Source organism: Bubalus bubalis, chromosome 15 (assembly GCF_019923935.1).
Source record: "Bubalus bubalis isolate 160015118507 breed Murrah chromosome 15, NDDB_SH_1, whole genome shotgun sequence".
Lineage (NCBI taxonomy): Eukaryota > Metazoa > Chordata > Mammalia > Artiodactyla > Bovidae > Bubalus > Bubalus bubalis.
The window spans coordinates 72202817-72220085 of NC_059171.1; the positions used below are offsets into that span (position 1 = coordinate 72202817).

The 17269-nt window shown below is 44.3% G+C and overlaps 1 protein-coding gene across 3 annotated transcripts in view; it reads right to left on the reverse strand.

Annotated features, from left to right (window-relative positions):
- Window positions 1–17269, reverse strand: part of ADCY8 (adenylate cyclase 8) — a 230417-nt gene that overhangs the window by 134228 nt on the left and 78920 nt on the right. For all 3 annotated transcript variants that reach the window (XM_025265512.2, XM_025265515.2, XM_025265513.2), the window contains exon 4: window positions 7948–8059. In XM_025265512.2, the coding sequence (XP_025121297.1) occupies window positions 7948–8059 (112 nt within the window). The remainder of the gene's footprint in view (window positions 1–7947; window positions 8060–17269) is intronic.

The following is a 17269-nucleotide window of genomic DNA, read 5'->3' on the forward strand; positions in this document are numbered from 1 at the left end:
ATGTGAGTTTTCATGTACATATATACATATCTCATAGTGGCCACAAGTTAAAATTTGTTTGCTAAGGAGCAAATCCCTTGCTCTTATTTTGAGTGAAAACACTGAGGCTGGGAGGCTGTGACTGGTGACATCAGTCGGGCACCCTTCATGTGCGAATGGTCTTTGGGCGGAGCTTGCAGTGACTGAGGCCATTGTGACCTGGCGCAGTGGAGACATCCTCCTCCCTGTTGACCACGGGAGGAGGGAGGGGAAGTGTGGAGCAGAGAAAACTTTGGTCTAAGAATCAGACCTCCAATCTAGTCAAATTTACCAGCTGTCTGACCCTCGATAAGTCATTGAAGCCACTGATATGCGGGTTTCAACTGGCCATATATGACTCCAGTCAAAATGATCCGTTTGTCCTCAACAAATAACAAAGCAAGCATGGCCATCGACTAGCAATAACAATGATAGCCAGCATCTGAAGATGGTCTTCTCCACATTCGACACCACACCTTATCTTTTCTCCTCTGAGTATCACAACAGCCTTGAACACAGCAGAGTGTGTTTTTAGATATGAAAATTTCAGCATACAACAGATGGAAAACTTCCTGTGCCACAGGGCAGCTGGCTAAAAATAATGATATGGACTATAAATGATATTCAACAGCCCCAAATCAGTGATTTTTCCATGAAGACAGAGGTGAAAGCATTTTGGAAAAACTTAGGGAAAGGGAGTTGTATTTATTAAGCACATACTACGTGCCAGGCTATGTGCTGAAGGCATCACATTGACTGTTTAGTCTTTAAGACCACATTCCGAGCCACGTGTCACTTCACAGGTGGCTTACGGAAATGAAGGTCATCCAGCAAGTCAGAGGCAGAGTGGAATTCACAGCATCTCTGTTTGACTTTGGGGCTCCATGCTCTCTTTAGAAAAATACTAATTGTGGCAGAGTCTAGAATGATAGATTTCCTGACAAAATGTGTTTTGGAAGGAGACACGTAAAACAGTTTATTACCTTTTGGATCAGACAGAGAACAATGTGGTAACAATGTTTGAAGGGTCCATTTTCCTTCTAAACAAAAGGTGAAGCTGACAGCTTCTTGAAAAATTGTGGTCCCCCAATAAATACCATTTGTGTATATATATATGGCTCAGACAGTAAAGAATCTGCCTACAATGCAGGAGATCCGGGTTCAATCCCTGGGCAGGGAAGATCCCCTGGAGAAGGAAATGGCAACCCACTCCAATATTGCCTGGAAAACCCCATGGACAGAGGAGCTGGAGGACTACAGTCCCTGAGGTCACAGAGTCAGACACAACTGAGTGACTAACCTTTTCACATAAATATAATAATAATTTGTGTGTATATATATATATATATATAAATAAACAAGGAGATAGTGAGGGGCAGGAAGGCCTGGAGTACGGCAGTCCATGGGGTTGCATAAAATCAGACACAACTTAGCAACTGAACAACAGCATATAAATATAAACACAAATATGAAAGGGCCTGTCTTCTCATCTGTCAAGTTCTGTCAATTTTGCAGACACATTCTTCTGATCAATTCCTATGAGCTGTCAGACGATCTGACAGTAATATCCAAGCAACTTCTTTTTTATTTACCAAAAACTGCTTTGAAAAATTCACATTAAAAAAGCCAGGTTGCTTTGAAAAAAAGATGTAGAAAAACAAAAAATAAAGTAGGGTGAGAGTCTTGTAAATTTTATTCAGTTAGTCCTAATATAATACTTTTCTTCTCATCTTGATGGCTTTGATATGATAAAAATCTTGGGGGAAAAATCCAGAGAATTTATGAAACTATATATGTATATAACATCGAGGAGACACAGGTACCAAATTATCAAAGACGGTTATATCACTGGGGAGGGGTAAGATTATAAGGATGCATACTTTCTATATGGTTTCTTTTTTAAAAAATTAAAAATTTTTTTGGCCACATTGCACAGCATATGGGATCTCAGTTCCCTAACCAGGGATCAAACCTATGCCCCCTGCCTTGGAAGCAGGGAGTCCTAACCACTGGACCTCGAGGGGTTCCATGTGTTGTCTCTATCTTTGATGTTTGAATTTACATAATGGACAAGTAGGGCTTTAGTAATCAGAAAAAAAAAAAAAAAAACATGAAAAGGAAAAAGACTCTCAGAACAAGAACATTAGTGCCATGAATGCACTTTAAAAAGTTGTATTAGAAAATCATGGCAATTTTTATGGTACTTTATCTAACTGCAACTATACAAATTAACACATGAATATATTGCCCTAGTAAAAATAAAGCTGTAGATAAGTCTCCTCGAGTAGTCTCTCCCCCTCAGACACACCACACGCTAGAAACCTGGTCCCCTTTCCCCTCTTGAGAGACTGCTGTGCATTCATACATACATTTCTATATTTCTATGTATGCACTATTTTTCATGTTCTTTAGCTACAAATTGATCGATTTTGTTGTTCAGTTGTTAAGTCATGTCCAACTCTTTTAGACCCATGGAGTGTAGCATGCCAGGACTCCCTGTCCTTCTCTATCTCCTGGACTTTTCTCAGATTTGTGTGCATTGAGTTAGTGATGCTGTCTAACCATCTCATCCTCTGCCACCTCCTTCTCCTCCTACCTTCAATCTTTCCCAACATCAGGGTCTTTTCCAATGAGTCGGCTCTTCACATCATGTTCATGAGGTTCTTTGCATCACTGTTCATGGGTTCTCACAGCAAGAATACTGGAGTGGTTTGCCATTCCCTCCTCCAGTGGACCATGTTTTGTCAGAACTCTTAACTATGACTTATCCATCTTGGGTGGTCCTGTATGGCATGGCTCATAGCTTCATTGAGTTATGCAAGGTCCTTTGCCATGACAAAGCTGTGATCCGTGGCGAGGAAACTGATCATACCATGTTTATAGATCTAAGATGTGTTTTTTCACGCAAAAACTTGTCTTGAAATTTCATGTTTGGTACAGAAATGGCTATCTCATTCTTTAAAATCTATTGATAAGCTTTCCATAGTGTTGGAATAGTTTCTTTTTTAAGATATTATTTTTGATGTGGACAATTTACCATACTGCTTTTGTTGTTTACGTCCTGGTTTTTTGGCCCTGAGGTATATGGGATCTTAGTTCCCCTCACCAGGGGTCGAATCCATGCCCCCCACATTGGAGGGTGAAGTCTTAACCCCTGGACCACCAGGGAAACCCCAGAATTGTTCCTTGCAACAATAATTTAGGTTGCTTCCCATTTTGTCAGGAATCTGAAACAAGGTTTAAGATGTAACGATGTTGCTTTAAATTTACAATTTTAAAGCCTTGATAATAGCATACATATCATTCCTAGTTTGGAAGGGAGAGGGGTAGTTATGGACTATTTTTTTTTTTTTAAAGATCAAAGATCAAAAGTTACTAGAGTTTGCCAAGGACACTAGAAAGAGTCAAAAACATTCTGCTTTGAGCAGCCTGAACCACAAGGGCGCTGAGGAACTCAGTCACATTAAGAGGATCTTTAATAGAAAGCTTTGAAGTTTTTGCCTGTATCTTAACGATGCAGTGGATAAATGGGCAGCTGCAGTAGATGGTATTTACACGGGAAGTGGGTTCTGTCAGATGTATGACATAAAACTAAGCAAAGAATTATGGCACAGCAGGGAGAGGTCATTATAAAGCCACAGAATTTTGATATTAAAAGATATGAGAAAAGGCAAGTCTAATCCTCTTTTACACAGAAGCAAAATCTGTGACCCACTTGGTTAAGTGATTTGCCCGAGGTTGGGAGGCAAAAGCATTTCAAGTAGGTTTTCTCATTCCAAGGTGAGCTGAATTGTTTCCACTGGCAGGATTTCTCAAGCTTTTTCACGAAAGTCCCCTAGAGTAGAAGATACTGATGCTCCTGGGGTAGGTGGGTGGGTGAAAATGGGGTCGGGGTAGAATGGGAATTACTGAGTACTTTTGGGTGTGCTGAGAACGTATTTTGAGCCAGACTTTGTGTTGTTTCATTTATCCTTCATTACTATTCTGATAGGAAACTGAGATTCAGAGAGGTGATTTGTAGTTAATTGAAGTCCAGCCCATAGCTGTCCATCCAGTAGTCACAAACGGATGTGAGAGTTGAACCATAAAGAAAGCTGAGCACTGAAGAATTGATGCTTTTGAATTTTGGTGCTGAAGAAGACTCTTGAGAGTACTTTGGACTGCAAGGAGATCAAACCAGTCAATCCTAAAGGAAATCAACCCTGAATATTCATTGGAAGGACTGATTCTGAAGTTGAAGCTCCAATACTTTGGGTACCTGATGCAAAGAGCCAACTCACTGGAAAAGACCCTGATGCTGGGAAAGATTGGAGGCAGGAGGAGAAGGGGGTGACAGAGGATGAGATGGTTAAATTGAATCACTAACTCAATGGACATGAATTCGAGCAAACTCTGGGAGATAGTGGAGGACAGAGGAGCCTGGCGGGCTGCAGCCCATGGTGTTGCAGAGGGTCGGACACAACTGAGACCTAACTTTCGGAGTCATCCAGCATGAGTAACAGTACATCTCTGACATCTCGCTCCATCCCTAAAATGCCTGGGGCATTGCTGGGTGGTCAGAAGCCAGCACCTGGCCTCAGGTGGCCTGAATCACAGATGCACCACCTACCAGGGGTCCCGGGCAGATTATTTTACTTCTTTGAGTCTCGGTCATTTGTTCTACAAAACGGGAACAATAAAAAAACTTCCCTTATAGATTTTTGTAAGAGCTGCCTAACTGTAAGTTAGGTAATCCAGGGCAAATACATCGAGTAACACAGAATGTACACGGGGCAGTTTATGAATGTTTAATATGCTCGAAATTAATCATTTTACTCCATCATCTATCTGGATTTATTTTTATATTCATTAAAAAAAAATCTTTCAATAAGATTCAAGCTCCAGAAGGACTATAGCTTCCTGCAGCCTAGGGACTCGCTGGGCTGTGCACACCCATCTCACCTCTCCCCAACTATGTACAGTGTGAAAGTCTGTAATGTCTGACTCTCTGCAACCACATGGACTGTAACCCACCAAGCTCCTCTGTCCATGGGATTCTCCAGGCAAGAATACTGGAGTGGGTTAGCCATTCCCTTCTACAGGGGATCTTCCTGACCCAGGGATAGAACCCAGGTCTCCTGCACTGCAGGAAGATTCTTTACCGTCTGAGCCACGAGAGAAGCCCCAGTGAACAGTGTAGCTAGGGCAAAAAGCCGAGGCTACAAGGCCAAGTCCACATTCCTTAAATGTCGCGCTGTGCCCTCCAGACTTGGGTCTGCTTTCCTCTTTAAGCTCACTCCTCACTGCAGTCTCCCATGCCCTTTACGCTCCAGCAATCTTGAGCTCCTTATAGCTCTCCAAACAAGCAGCACACTTCCGCATTTTCACACTTGCCTGCCTTTGCCCTGGCTCAGCCTGGAAGGTGCTTTGTCATCTAATCTGATGCTGGCAAAGCTCCTGCTCTTTCTCAGACCCCGTCTGCATATGGCCTCTTCTCCTGATGCTGCCCAACCACCCCTCTCCTCACCCCAAGCACTGACTGTCCCTTTCTTCATCCACCAGGACTTCTGTGCCCACTGCCTGTACCGCACTGCCCTGCAAAGTTGGTGGACTTGTTTCTTCCTTAGTGGAGTCTGAGGGCAGGGGCTGATTCTGTCTTACCACAGCCTCACACGGTTCCTGGCACATAAGGAGTGTTGACTGAACAACTTGGATTGCATCTTTCATAGCAATCCTTTATCTGGGTCAATGGGGATTACTGTGACACCAGAAACTGACCTTGATCGTATCTTTCAGTTCTCTTTGGAGGGCCATTTTTGTTCTTCTCAGCACCTCTGGGCAGAAATATTTAGAACCAGAGTATAAAGTAGAAGAACTACGTGTAACTGGCACCAACCACCCTTGAAGCAGCGATAAAGAGAAATGGTGTACATTCTTCCCTACCTTCAAATTGCCAGCCCTTCAGGTTAACCTGATTCTTCTCCTGGGAGGAGACCTCAGTTTCCACCTCTTCTTCTGCTCCTGTCAGCCTCCTACTTAGTAGCTGTCCAATAGTTGCAGGTTACAATGCAGGGTCCTTGGCCTGTCCTTGCTTATTTTTCTAGCCTCCCCTCTACCCCTTTCAGCAATGCTAAATAGCTTCTGGTTCTTCACACATACAGCATCTTTATTTTTGTTCTCTCCTCTGCATACATTGACCTTTCCTGTTTTATTTACCTCCTAATTGGTGTACAATTTTTATACAATAAAATTTACCATTTTGATAAATGTGTACAATCACACTCACATACAGAACAACTAGATCACCCCACAAATCACCTCACCCTATGCTTCTCTGCATAGAACGACCCTATGCTTCTGTGCATGGGACAACAGAGGATGAGATGGTTGGATGGCATCACCAACTCGATGGACATGAGTTTGAACAAGCTCCGGGAGTTGGTGACAGACAGGGAAGCCTGGCATGCTGCAGTCCATGGGGTCACAAAGAGTTATACATGACTGAGCGACTGAACTGAACTGATGCTTCTGTGCAATCCGTCCACTCCCTCCATCCCTTATCCTAATTGGCAATGACTTATCCCTTCTCTTTCCCTGTAATTTTTGCCTTCTCTAGACTGTCTTACAAATGGAACCACCAAGTGTCTAATCTTCTGTGGCCTGGCTTCTTTCACTTGTCATATTGCACTGGAGATTCACAGATGCTGTTACATGTACTGGTGGTTTATTCCTTGTTACTGCTGAATAGTATTCTGCTGTATTTGTCTTCTCCTTTGAAAGATCCAGCCTAAGAATCAGTTTCTCCCAGAAGTCTTCTCTGATCCAAGGGTTATACGTTGTTTCTATGTTCCCATGGGATTCTAGACTTTTTTTCATCAGAGTGCATAGTACACTGTACACTGATGACCTCTTTAGGTATCCCCAACAAGACTCAGCTCTAAGAAGGCAGAAAATGTGTGTCAGTCATTCCCATATTCCTAACACAACACCTAATAGAGGCTCAGATGCAAGGATGAATGGATCTCTGTTGGAGTGAAGTGAGCTTAAAATAGGACATTTTTGATACTCTAATAATGATATGGGCTTCCCTGGTGGCTCAGACAGCAGAGAATCTTCCTGCGCTGCAGGAGACCCAGGTTCAATCCATGGGTCGGGCCTGGAGAAGGGAATGGCAACCCACTCCAGTATTCTTGCCTGGAGAATTCCATGGACAGAGGAGCCTGGTGGGCTACAGTCCATGGGGTCGCAAAACAATGCTATGGTCTCATTCCACTCTCACAGCAGCCTGCGAAACTGGCACTACTATACATCCTTTACAAAGCAAGTCAAGTCATGCTAATCTGAATCCAAAACCTGGGCTAAAATACAGTGTGCCAAAGACATTCCTCTGTGATCTGAGTGGCTTGAGGACTTGAAATCTGTGTTTTGGTGGCAAATGTTCATATTCTTTAACCTGTTCTCTATTTTCGCTCTGGTCAAGCCCGCAGCAATAGAAAGGTAGTGTCCTGTTGGCTAAAACCCAAACTCTTAGGTCAAACAAAATGGTGGTGGGACTGGCCAGTAGCTCACCGGTCCTTGAGAAGAGGCTAATTCATTCCAGACGGCTGGGGTTGGCGGGGAAACTGCAGGCAGTCGGCTCTGCGTGAAGCAGCGCTGACGCTGCATCTGACGGGAGCCCGGCCACAGGCGGAGGCAGATGGAGACAGATTTAAAAGGACTTTGGTTTAATTGTCACTCAACCAGCTGTCTCTCAGCTGGGAAAATTCATCTGACAAACCGTAAATAACTAACATCAGTCCCCAGAATGCACAACGGTCAGGGGTCCAGGTCTGGGGTCAGGATGCAGAACGGTAATGACATTGGTGATGAAGACCGAGTCCCCTTTTCCCCTAATTCTGCATGCAGTCCGTCACTCCTGCAAAGACGAGGAGGGAATTAAATTCAACTCACATGGGCCAGTCGATCAAATCTGGCAAAGAGCTCGTTGAGCATTCTGACCAGCTCCTGAGCAGACAAGGTCGTGGAGAGGTTGGTAAATCCTTTAACATCTGCAAAAAGAATACTAGACAACAGGGAAGGGATGGGGAGGGGGAAGAGAGTACATTAATACTTGAATCCATCTTGGGAGAAACATCCCCATTCAAACAAACCAACTGTGGCCTAAGATGGTAGCTCTCCTTGCCAGGGGAGTCTCGAGGTATACCTCAGTGTTTACCAAACATTTCAGTGGACAGTCCACCCAGGGGTTCAGGAAGGACAAGATGGCAAGGGAAAGCCCTTCTTCCTGTGCAGGACTGTGGAGTGCTGGTAATGCGAACAACCCAAAAGGGGAAGTTTTCAGTAGTGAAGTGAAAGTCACTCACTTGTGTCCGACTCTTTGCAACCCCCTGGAATCCTCCAGGCCAGAATACTGGAGTGGGTAGCCTTTCCTTTCTCCAGGGGATCTTCCCAACTCAGGGATCGAACCCCGGTCTCCTGCATTGCAGGTGGATTCTTTATCAACTTAGCTATGAGAGAAGCCCTGGAATAGATCAATGTATTGTGGAAAACAAAATGAAGCCTTATGAATTATCCTTGCAAATGCAGATATCATGAACACAGAGCATAATGGACACAGGGACAAAAGAATGCAAAACCACATTATGTCCAGTCCAATGACATAGGCTCTATCCCAAATTGCAGGCATATAGAGTTACAATGTTTTTCAAAAATTGTGGAAATAAGTAGCAAGCCTGGGAGACCTTGGGCAGAATAATAATGACTTCTATGAAATGCATATTTACTAAGAATTTCAGTTAGCTGAGGTCTTAGCCTACACATATTGCTTGGTGGAAGGGAAGGGGTAGTCCTTGAAAGTCTTATCAAAGCAAGGCACTGCATGAGTGCTGTCTTAATCAAGCCACCTGGTTAGCCCGTGGGGAAGGCAGCGTTCATCCCAATGTGAAAATCAGGAACTTTTGCCCAACATTCACTGGTAGCCCGTGGTAGAGTTGGGATTGTCCTTGAGGCTGAACTGCACGGCGAGGCACTACTCCGCACACCTAACACAGGATCTCAGGGATCAATTCAGCCTCAGGGGTACCTCTGAGAGGAAGGATGAACATCAGACAGGGCACCGCATTTTCTTGATTCTCGTGTTTTTACCAAATCTGAAACTGACTGCATCTTTGTAGTGTGTCACACTTTTTGGTTAGTTTTCTTAGTGTTGCATAAAATAATGGTGAGTTTCACCACCAGTGTGACTTAGTTTTAATGAAATAGCTGAATCGGCCCGAAGGCCCCGTGGAATGTGCATGGACTTACGTTGGTCATCCCTGGTATTCAGTGGCTCTTAAAGTTGTCTCCTTTACAGACTCCTTTAAGAATCTGATAGAAGTTATGGATTTTAGCTCCTAAAAAATGTGCAAGTATTCAAAATTTTGCACTTGATTTCAAGGGATTTTTACTTTCCCAGAAGCCCACTCAGGGACTCATTAGGAATCCTTAGATCTCAATGTTTAAAAATATTTATTTCATTTTATTTATTGATTCAGCTGTACTGGATCTTAGTTGTGGCAGATGGCATCTTCGATCTTTGTTGCAGTATGCAGGGTCTTTAGTTGTGGCATGTGGGGTCTCGTTCCCTGACCAGGGATCAAACCCTGGCCCCCTTCATTGGGAGCTCAGAGTCTTAACCACTGAACCAGCAAGGAAGTCGCCTTTAGATGTCAATTTAAAAGCTATTGCTTTAATTAATTAATTAATGCCTTAATTATTTAAGCAAAATTTATGTGACCCACTACACACTGTGCTAGAAAATTGTATTAAATGATAAAGAATGCCCAGTACCTGTCCTCAAGATCCTCAGAGGATGGGGAATGGAGTTGGGCAGTCAAAGAGAAAAAGAAAAACATCACAGGCAATGACTGCTGTAATGGAAAGACTCATGGAGGGGCTTGACCAGCCACTGGAGGATCAGGAGTTTCCTAGTGAAGCGAAGTCCAGGGGGAGTCTTGAATGACCGAGGGCGGGGTTCCCAACCTCTGGGATCTGAGGCCTGGTGATGTGCGGTGGAGCCGATGTAGTAATAATAGAAATAAAGTGCGCAACAAATGGAATGCACTTGAATCATTCAAAACCATCCCCTGTGCATGCCCTCGTCTGTGGAAAAACTGTCTTCCAGGAAACTGGTCCTTGGTGCCAAAAAGGCTGGGGACTGCTGCTCTAGAGAACTTGATGGTAAAGTGAATAAAAGAATGGGTGCTCTTAGCAAGAGATCAGCACATACTAGGGTCTGGTTGGAGAACGAGCAAACGTACCAGGGTTCTGCAAGAATTCAAAGACAGCTTGTCAAAGGGTAGTATTGAGCAAGGAAGGTGGGAAGAGGAGAGGGAGAGGGGAGAGAAAGAGAGAGAGAAGGAGGGAGGAAGGGAGAGAGAGAAGGAGGGAGGAAGGGAGAGAGAGAAGGAGGGAGGAAGGGAGAGAGAGAGACAAGCTCAGAGGAGAGAACAGAGGGATAATAAAGAAGGGCTGGATGAGCCAGGTTGATGAATACAGACTTTTTCCTGACCATGACAGAAAGCCAGTGAAGGGTTTTAAGCATGGGAATGATACCTTTAGGTTGTTCCTGTGTGAGGCTTCCTCTGCAAGAGTCACCACACTGCTACGGTCCTCTACAGTTTTCTGGTGGTATAGCATCTGGTTACACGCATAGGATTTGTGTCTAGACAGACTGGGGTTCAAATCCCAGCTCAACCACTTATGAATACTATGAACTTCTCCAAGCCTTTGTCTACTGGAGATCATTTCAGCACCTACTTCACTGGCAGGTAGCGAGTGTGTGGCACAGTGCCTGGCACAGTTAGTGCCCCATAAATGTGTCAGCTCTTGGCATCATTATTGTACAAAAGTGCCCTATAACTGAATGGTTGAATGGAGGAGAGAGAGACAAGCAACGAGATAGAAGAAAATCTGACTATTAACTGGATTATTTATCACCCGAAGTTAAAAGAATTCCTAACTGTGGGTAAAAGCCTGAAACAACAGTAGCAGCAATACTCAGAGTATAGACTGTGGACTTGATACTGTTCTAGGAGTTCTACATGTAGGAACTCATTCATTCCTCATAACAACCTATGAGGGAGGATCTAGGATGATCATCTCCATTTTACAGATAAGGAAGCTGAAGCCTGAGTAACTTGGCAACACACATGAAAACCTGGGGTTTGAACCAGACAGCCTAGCTCTGGAAACTTTACTCTTTTTAAAAAATCTTTTGGCCGTGCTACGTATCATGTGGGTCCCCAATCAGGGATCAAACCCACGTCCCCTGCATTAGAAGCACAGACTCTTAACCACTAGACAGCCAGGGAGTCTATACTCTTTACAACTATAGTACGCTACCTTTGAAATAAGCCATCATCCTCACACACATGGGAAGTGGAAGGGTCCAGAGACCGTCTAGTAGAACTGCTCACTTTATGGACCTATTTGACCCAAACTACTAATATCTGTCTATGGAAGGAATAGTTCATTCATTCATTTAACAGCTAATAAATTAAATGCCTACTATGTGTCAGATCCTGGAGATCAATGGAGAGCAGAAAGTACAATCACAGCCCTTATGGAACAAGGAGCCTACTGAAAGAAGAAATAGAATCTTTAAGAGCAAAGGGCATAAAGGTTTCAGACAAGCTGTGTTTCCACAGCATCATTTTTGTGTGTGGTCTTCTGAACACACGTTGCTTTATGCACCCGTGTCTGCACAGGGTGTGCCTGCTCCCTAGCATAGCTTTCTTTCCTTTTCCTAACTACTAAAATCCTACTTGTCTGCACCCCCGTGTTCACTGTAGCACTGTCTACGACAGCCAAGACCTGGAAACAACCTAACTGTCCATCAACAGAGGAGTGGATAAAGAGGATGTGGCACATATAACAACGGAGTATAACTCAGCCATAAAGAGGGATGAAGCTGTGCCATTTGCAGAGACATGGACGGACCTAGAGACTGTCATACAGAGTGAAGTAAGGCAGAAAGAGAAAAAATAATATCCTGTATTAATGCATGTATATGAGATCTAGTAAAGGGTACCAATGAACCTATCTGCAAAGCAGAAATAGAGACATAGTCATAGAGAACAAACGCATGGACACCAAGGGGGGAAATGGGAGTGGGATGAAATGGGAGATTGGGATTGACATATATAAACTATTGATGAAAGTGAAAGTCACTCAATCGCGTCTGACTCTTTGCGACCCCATGGACTATACAGTCCATGGAATTCTCCAGGCCAGAATACTGGAGTGGGTAGCCTTTCTCTTTTCCAATGGATCTTCCCAACCCAGGGATCAAACTCAGGTCTCCTGCATTGCAGGCAGATTCTTTACCAACTGAGCCACCAGGGAAGCCCAAGGATACTGGAGTGGGTAGCCTACCCCTTCTCCAGAAGATCCTTCTGACCCAGGAATCAAACCAGGGTCTCCTGCATTGCAGGTGGATTCTTTACCAACTCAGCTGTGAGGGAAGCTCATATGATACAAAATAGATAACCCATGAGAACCTATGTATAGTACAGGGAACTTTATTCAACACTCTGTGGTGACCTAGAAGGAAATCCAAAAAAGAGGGGCTAAACGTATATATGGACTTCCCTGGTGTCTCAGACGGTAAAGCGTCTGTCTACAATCTAAGAGACCTGAGTTCAACCCCTGAGTTGGGAAGATTCCCTGGAGAAGGAAATGGCAACCCACTCCAGTACTTCTTGCCTTGAAAATCCCATGGACGGAGGAGCTTGCTGCAGGCTACTATCCCTGGGGTCGCAAAGAGTCGGGCACGACTGAGCGACTTCACTTCCCTTCAAATGTATATGTACAGATGATTTGCTCTGCTGTACAGCAGAAAATAACATGACATTGTAAAGCAACCAAACTCCAATAAAAAAATTAATAAAATAGAATCCTGGACTTCCCTGGTGGCTCAGTGGTAAAGAATCCACCTGCCAGTGGAGGACACATGGGTCTGATCCCTGATCCAGGAAGATCCCACATGCTGCAGAGCAACTAAGCCCAGGCACTGCAACTACTGAGCCTGTGCTCTAGAGCCTGCGAGCAACAACTATTGAGCTCATGCGCCACAACTACTGAAACCCGAGAGCCCTAGAGCCTGAGCTCTGCAACAAGAGAAGCCACCACAATGAGAAGCCCAGGCACCCCAACTAGAGAGTAACCCCTGCTCGCTGCAACTAGAGAAAAGCCTGAGCAGCAGTGAAGACCCAGTGCAGCCATAAACCAATAAATAAAACCCTTTTCAAAATGGTCCACCTTAAAAAACAATCTTTGGAAAAATAAAATAAAATCCTAATTGTCCTTCAAGACCCCATTCATATGCTAAGTCACCTTTGATGGATATTTCCCCCAGCATAGCTGGTCACCACACTCTCGCTCTTTGCCTAGCCTGTGGTCTCCTCTGTCAGGGCACTATCTCCTAATCATGCGTGCTGGGTGTGCTCCATCCATAGGTAAAGAACAGGAAGAGCGTTACTTCTGAATCCCAAACCTTAGCACGTGGTGGGCCTCATGAAATATTCCCTGAACCGAAACAACAGAAATCTTCAGAATTAAATTTTCCTTCCTCAGAGTGGTCATAGCCACCACTGGCATCCCCTGGAACCTGCTTAGAAATGCAGAATCTCAGACCCCACCCCAGACCCTCTGTGTCAGAATCAAACAAAAATTTAACAAGAGCCCCAGGTGATTTTTGTGCATGCTTAGTTATGCAATAAGTTTGTTGAATAAAAGATAAGAAGTAACCAATGCCCTGGTTCTCACTTTATTGTTCATTCTGCTACCCCCAGGTGCTGGGCTCAAGATCAAATCTTTTGACTTTAAATACAGGCTTGTAACCTTCCAAGGTGAATATACTGAAGAGGCCATATTAATTGTCAGATCTAATTTGCTTACATAAGTTGTTCATTTGGCTGAAAAAAATTAGTCACCCTGCAAATACTGTCCTCAAGGATGCTTAGCAGAATTCGCTAGACTCATTAGGAACATGAGCCGTGTGTAGACTTTTCTTCCTAACCTGTGTTTTTGGGAAGGTTATTTAACCTCTTGGAGCTTCCATTTTTCTTGATAATAAAGCAGAGATCATGCAAGCTACTCTTCAAGGTTACTCCACTTATAAATATCATTTATATCACTTATAAATAACAGTGTTCAGTTCAGTCACTCAGTCATGTCCGACTCTTTGCGACCCCATGAATCGCAGCATGCCAGGCCTCCCTGTCCATCACCAACTCCCGGAGTTCACCCAGACTCACGTCCATCGAGTCAGTGATGCCATCCAGCCATCTCATCCTCTGTTGTCCCCTTCTCCTCCTGCCCCCAATCCCTCCCAGCATCAGAGTCTTTTCCAATGAGTCAACTCTTCGCATGAGGTGGCCAAAGTACTGGAGTTTCAGCTTTAGCATCATTCCTTCCAAAGAAATCCCAGGGCTGATCTCCTTCAGAATGGACTGGTTGGATCTCCTTGCAGGGTATGTAACTCCTTGTGAAAATTTTTGGGACTTGGAGAGAGGGCCACTCAAACAGACCTTCAAAGCCAAGTTTTCTAGCTCCACTCAATTGCATTTTGTTTATGCTGAAACCAAGCAGCTCCCTTTGGGGCTCCTGGGCACAAAAGCCTTGCTGTGCCCCCCATTTCTTGATTACAAAAAATAGGGTCCATTCAGCCTCTGTGACTTTCCCTGAGTTCCAAAAGGCAGGCTCAAACAATTACTAATTAGGGAAGGGATGGGATTCAAAGACCAGGGAGGAGCAGTTAAGAAACAATAGAGCAGCCTTAGGGCAGGGTCCTGGTTCCCCTTCAGGGGATACACACAACAATATCTTTGAGCTGTTTCCCTATACTGAAGCCCCCTCCATGTAGAAGTTAACAGTTTGCTGCCCACAAGCACGGAGACCCCAGATTGGTTGAAACCAGAAGGTTGATGATGTTCACGCCCACTTACCTCCCCACCAGTGGATCCATCAGCTGATCACACCCTATTTGAGCTATAAGACTCCTCACTGCCCCCTCCAGGTCAGCACACACTGTTTTGAGGGCAGTAGCCCACTGTGGCCCATGGCTTGACAAAGCAATAAAGCCATCTTTTGTACTTCACCCAAAATTCTGTTTCCAAGAATTAATTCAGTGTCTGAGTACAGAGGCTGGATTCAGCTTCAAAGTGATGATTGCCCACTTTGACAAGCCTGGTTGGGAAGAAGCAGCCAATCAAGAAATTGAGTGGACTGAGTTATGTGAACATACGTGCAAATGTACATGCTATGGGGTCGGGGGCAAGAGGAAGGCAGCTAGGGAGCTTGGGCAGAAAAGCTAACAGTCCACCAAATCCACACCTCCCGGTCACTAGCAAAGGCCACTAGCAGGGCTCTGGCCCTCTTGTATCAGGGTGGGGCCATGTAATCAGGTCCCATCAATGGAATCTGAGCAGACTGATACATGCCATTTCTGGGCCGAGTGTTAAAAAAGCAGGTATGCCTTTTCTCTCCAAGAACAGAGTGGTGAGAACGTTGACACCCATATGAAATGTAGGGGCCTTTATCCCTGAATCACCCACTGACCAGGGTATATAAGCCAGGAGGAAACTGTGTGGACAAATTATATTGAATTTATATCACTGAAAATGAGAGGTTATTTGTTAGAGCATTACCCTAACTAGCACAAGAAGAGTCTTAAATATATGGGGAGTAAGGAAAGAGAAATAGAACTGGACAGATGGGACTGGAAGCCCAAATGGTTTGCCATAAAAAGCCAAGTAGCCAGGTGGGGCTCCAGAACAAAGCTGGTGAAGTCTCAGATGTTTATAGCTGAGATTGACTTGACAGTCCAAATGTTTTGTCCATTTCAAGCAGCTAGGCTTTTGAATTAGGGAAACGGAGATGCAGAAAGACGAAATGATGCCGGAGATGTGCCTCATAGAAAGTGCTCTGGGATGCATGCAAACCCGGAGCTGCTCGCCGCAGTCCACCCTGGGACACTCATGTCCCCAAGCATGGCTCCTCTTACCACTCCTTATCAGGACAGGATGCAATGAGCTGTATGAAATATAACTGAGCTGGACATTTAGAGCAGACTATTTTTAGGGAAAGGTCACAACATAAAAACGACATAAAAGCAACCGAGAAGAAAGAATGATCCAGGTGGGTTGCCTGGAAGAGAGGGACAGAATGAGAACTACCTTTCAAAAATGCCACCTGCCTGCACCGGGTGTGCTCTGGGGCCGGGGTAAGGCTGTCCTCCTCTGCTTTTTTCTTTTTGAATCTCCGGTCCTATTTTAGTTTTCAGTAGCCTTGTTGTGGGCAGGAGAGGCTTCACTGCCCCACATTGAGAGCATCTTCCCAGGACCTGCGGGGCCGTGGGCATCTCACCATCAATGTCTCTATGAACAGCAGGGAGGGGCGCCTCCAGCTGCCAGGATCTTTGCACATTCTTCTCCCATTAGAAACGGCTCTTTCACCACGAGCTTAGGCTGCTGGAGAATGTAGGGCAGCAAACTCAATCTCAATTTAGTGTGGCTTCAAGTTCTGGAAAGGAATCTGGAGCACAAAAGCTCAGTTCGATGGCTGAAAATAAATGGGCGAGGTGCAGAGAGCAGAAGTAACTTTAGTTGTCCTCCACTAAGGGAAGTCCTGGAAATTGATTAATGCAGAAGGAACCCCAAACGTGTTACTTATTGAACTTAAAGCTCCCAAGTATGTTGATATGGGCATGTAGGCTTCTTTATATTTTTATTTATAAATATTTACTTCTATATATTTTTAGGGTAATTTCTTTCTCTCCTCTTCCTCCATGGTGACAGGCACTTTTGTAATTTGTCATATACCTATTTTATAATATGCCATATTTAATTACAGTTATACTTCATTAAATTACATATCATTATACTTATACATGGGCTTCCCAGGTGGTGCTAGTGCTAAAGAACTTGCCTGCCAATGCAGGAGATACAAGAAACATGGGTTTGATCCCTGGGTTGGGATGTTCCCTTGAAGGAGGGCATGGCAACCCACTTCAGTATTCTTGCCTGAAGAATCCCATGGACAGAGAAGCCTGGCAAGTTACCCTCCATGGGGTCACAGAGAGTCGGACACAACTGAAGTGACTGAGCACGTACGCATGCATGCTTATACATAAATCATTATGCTATGTCAATACATAATTAATGTCATATATATCAAATATTTATTATATGTTTTGTATTTTTCGTATTTATATCTTATTGTTCTGCCTTCA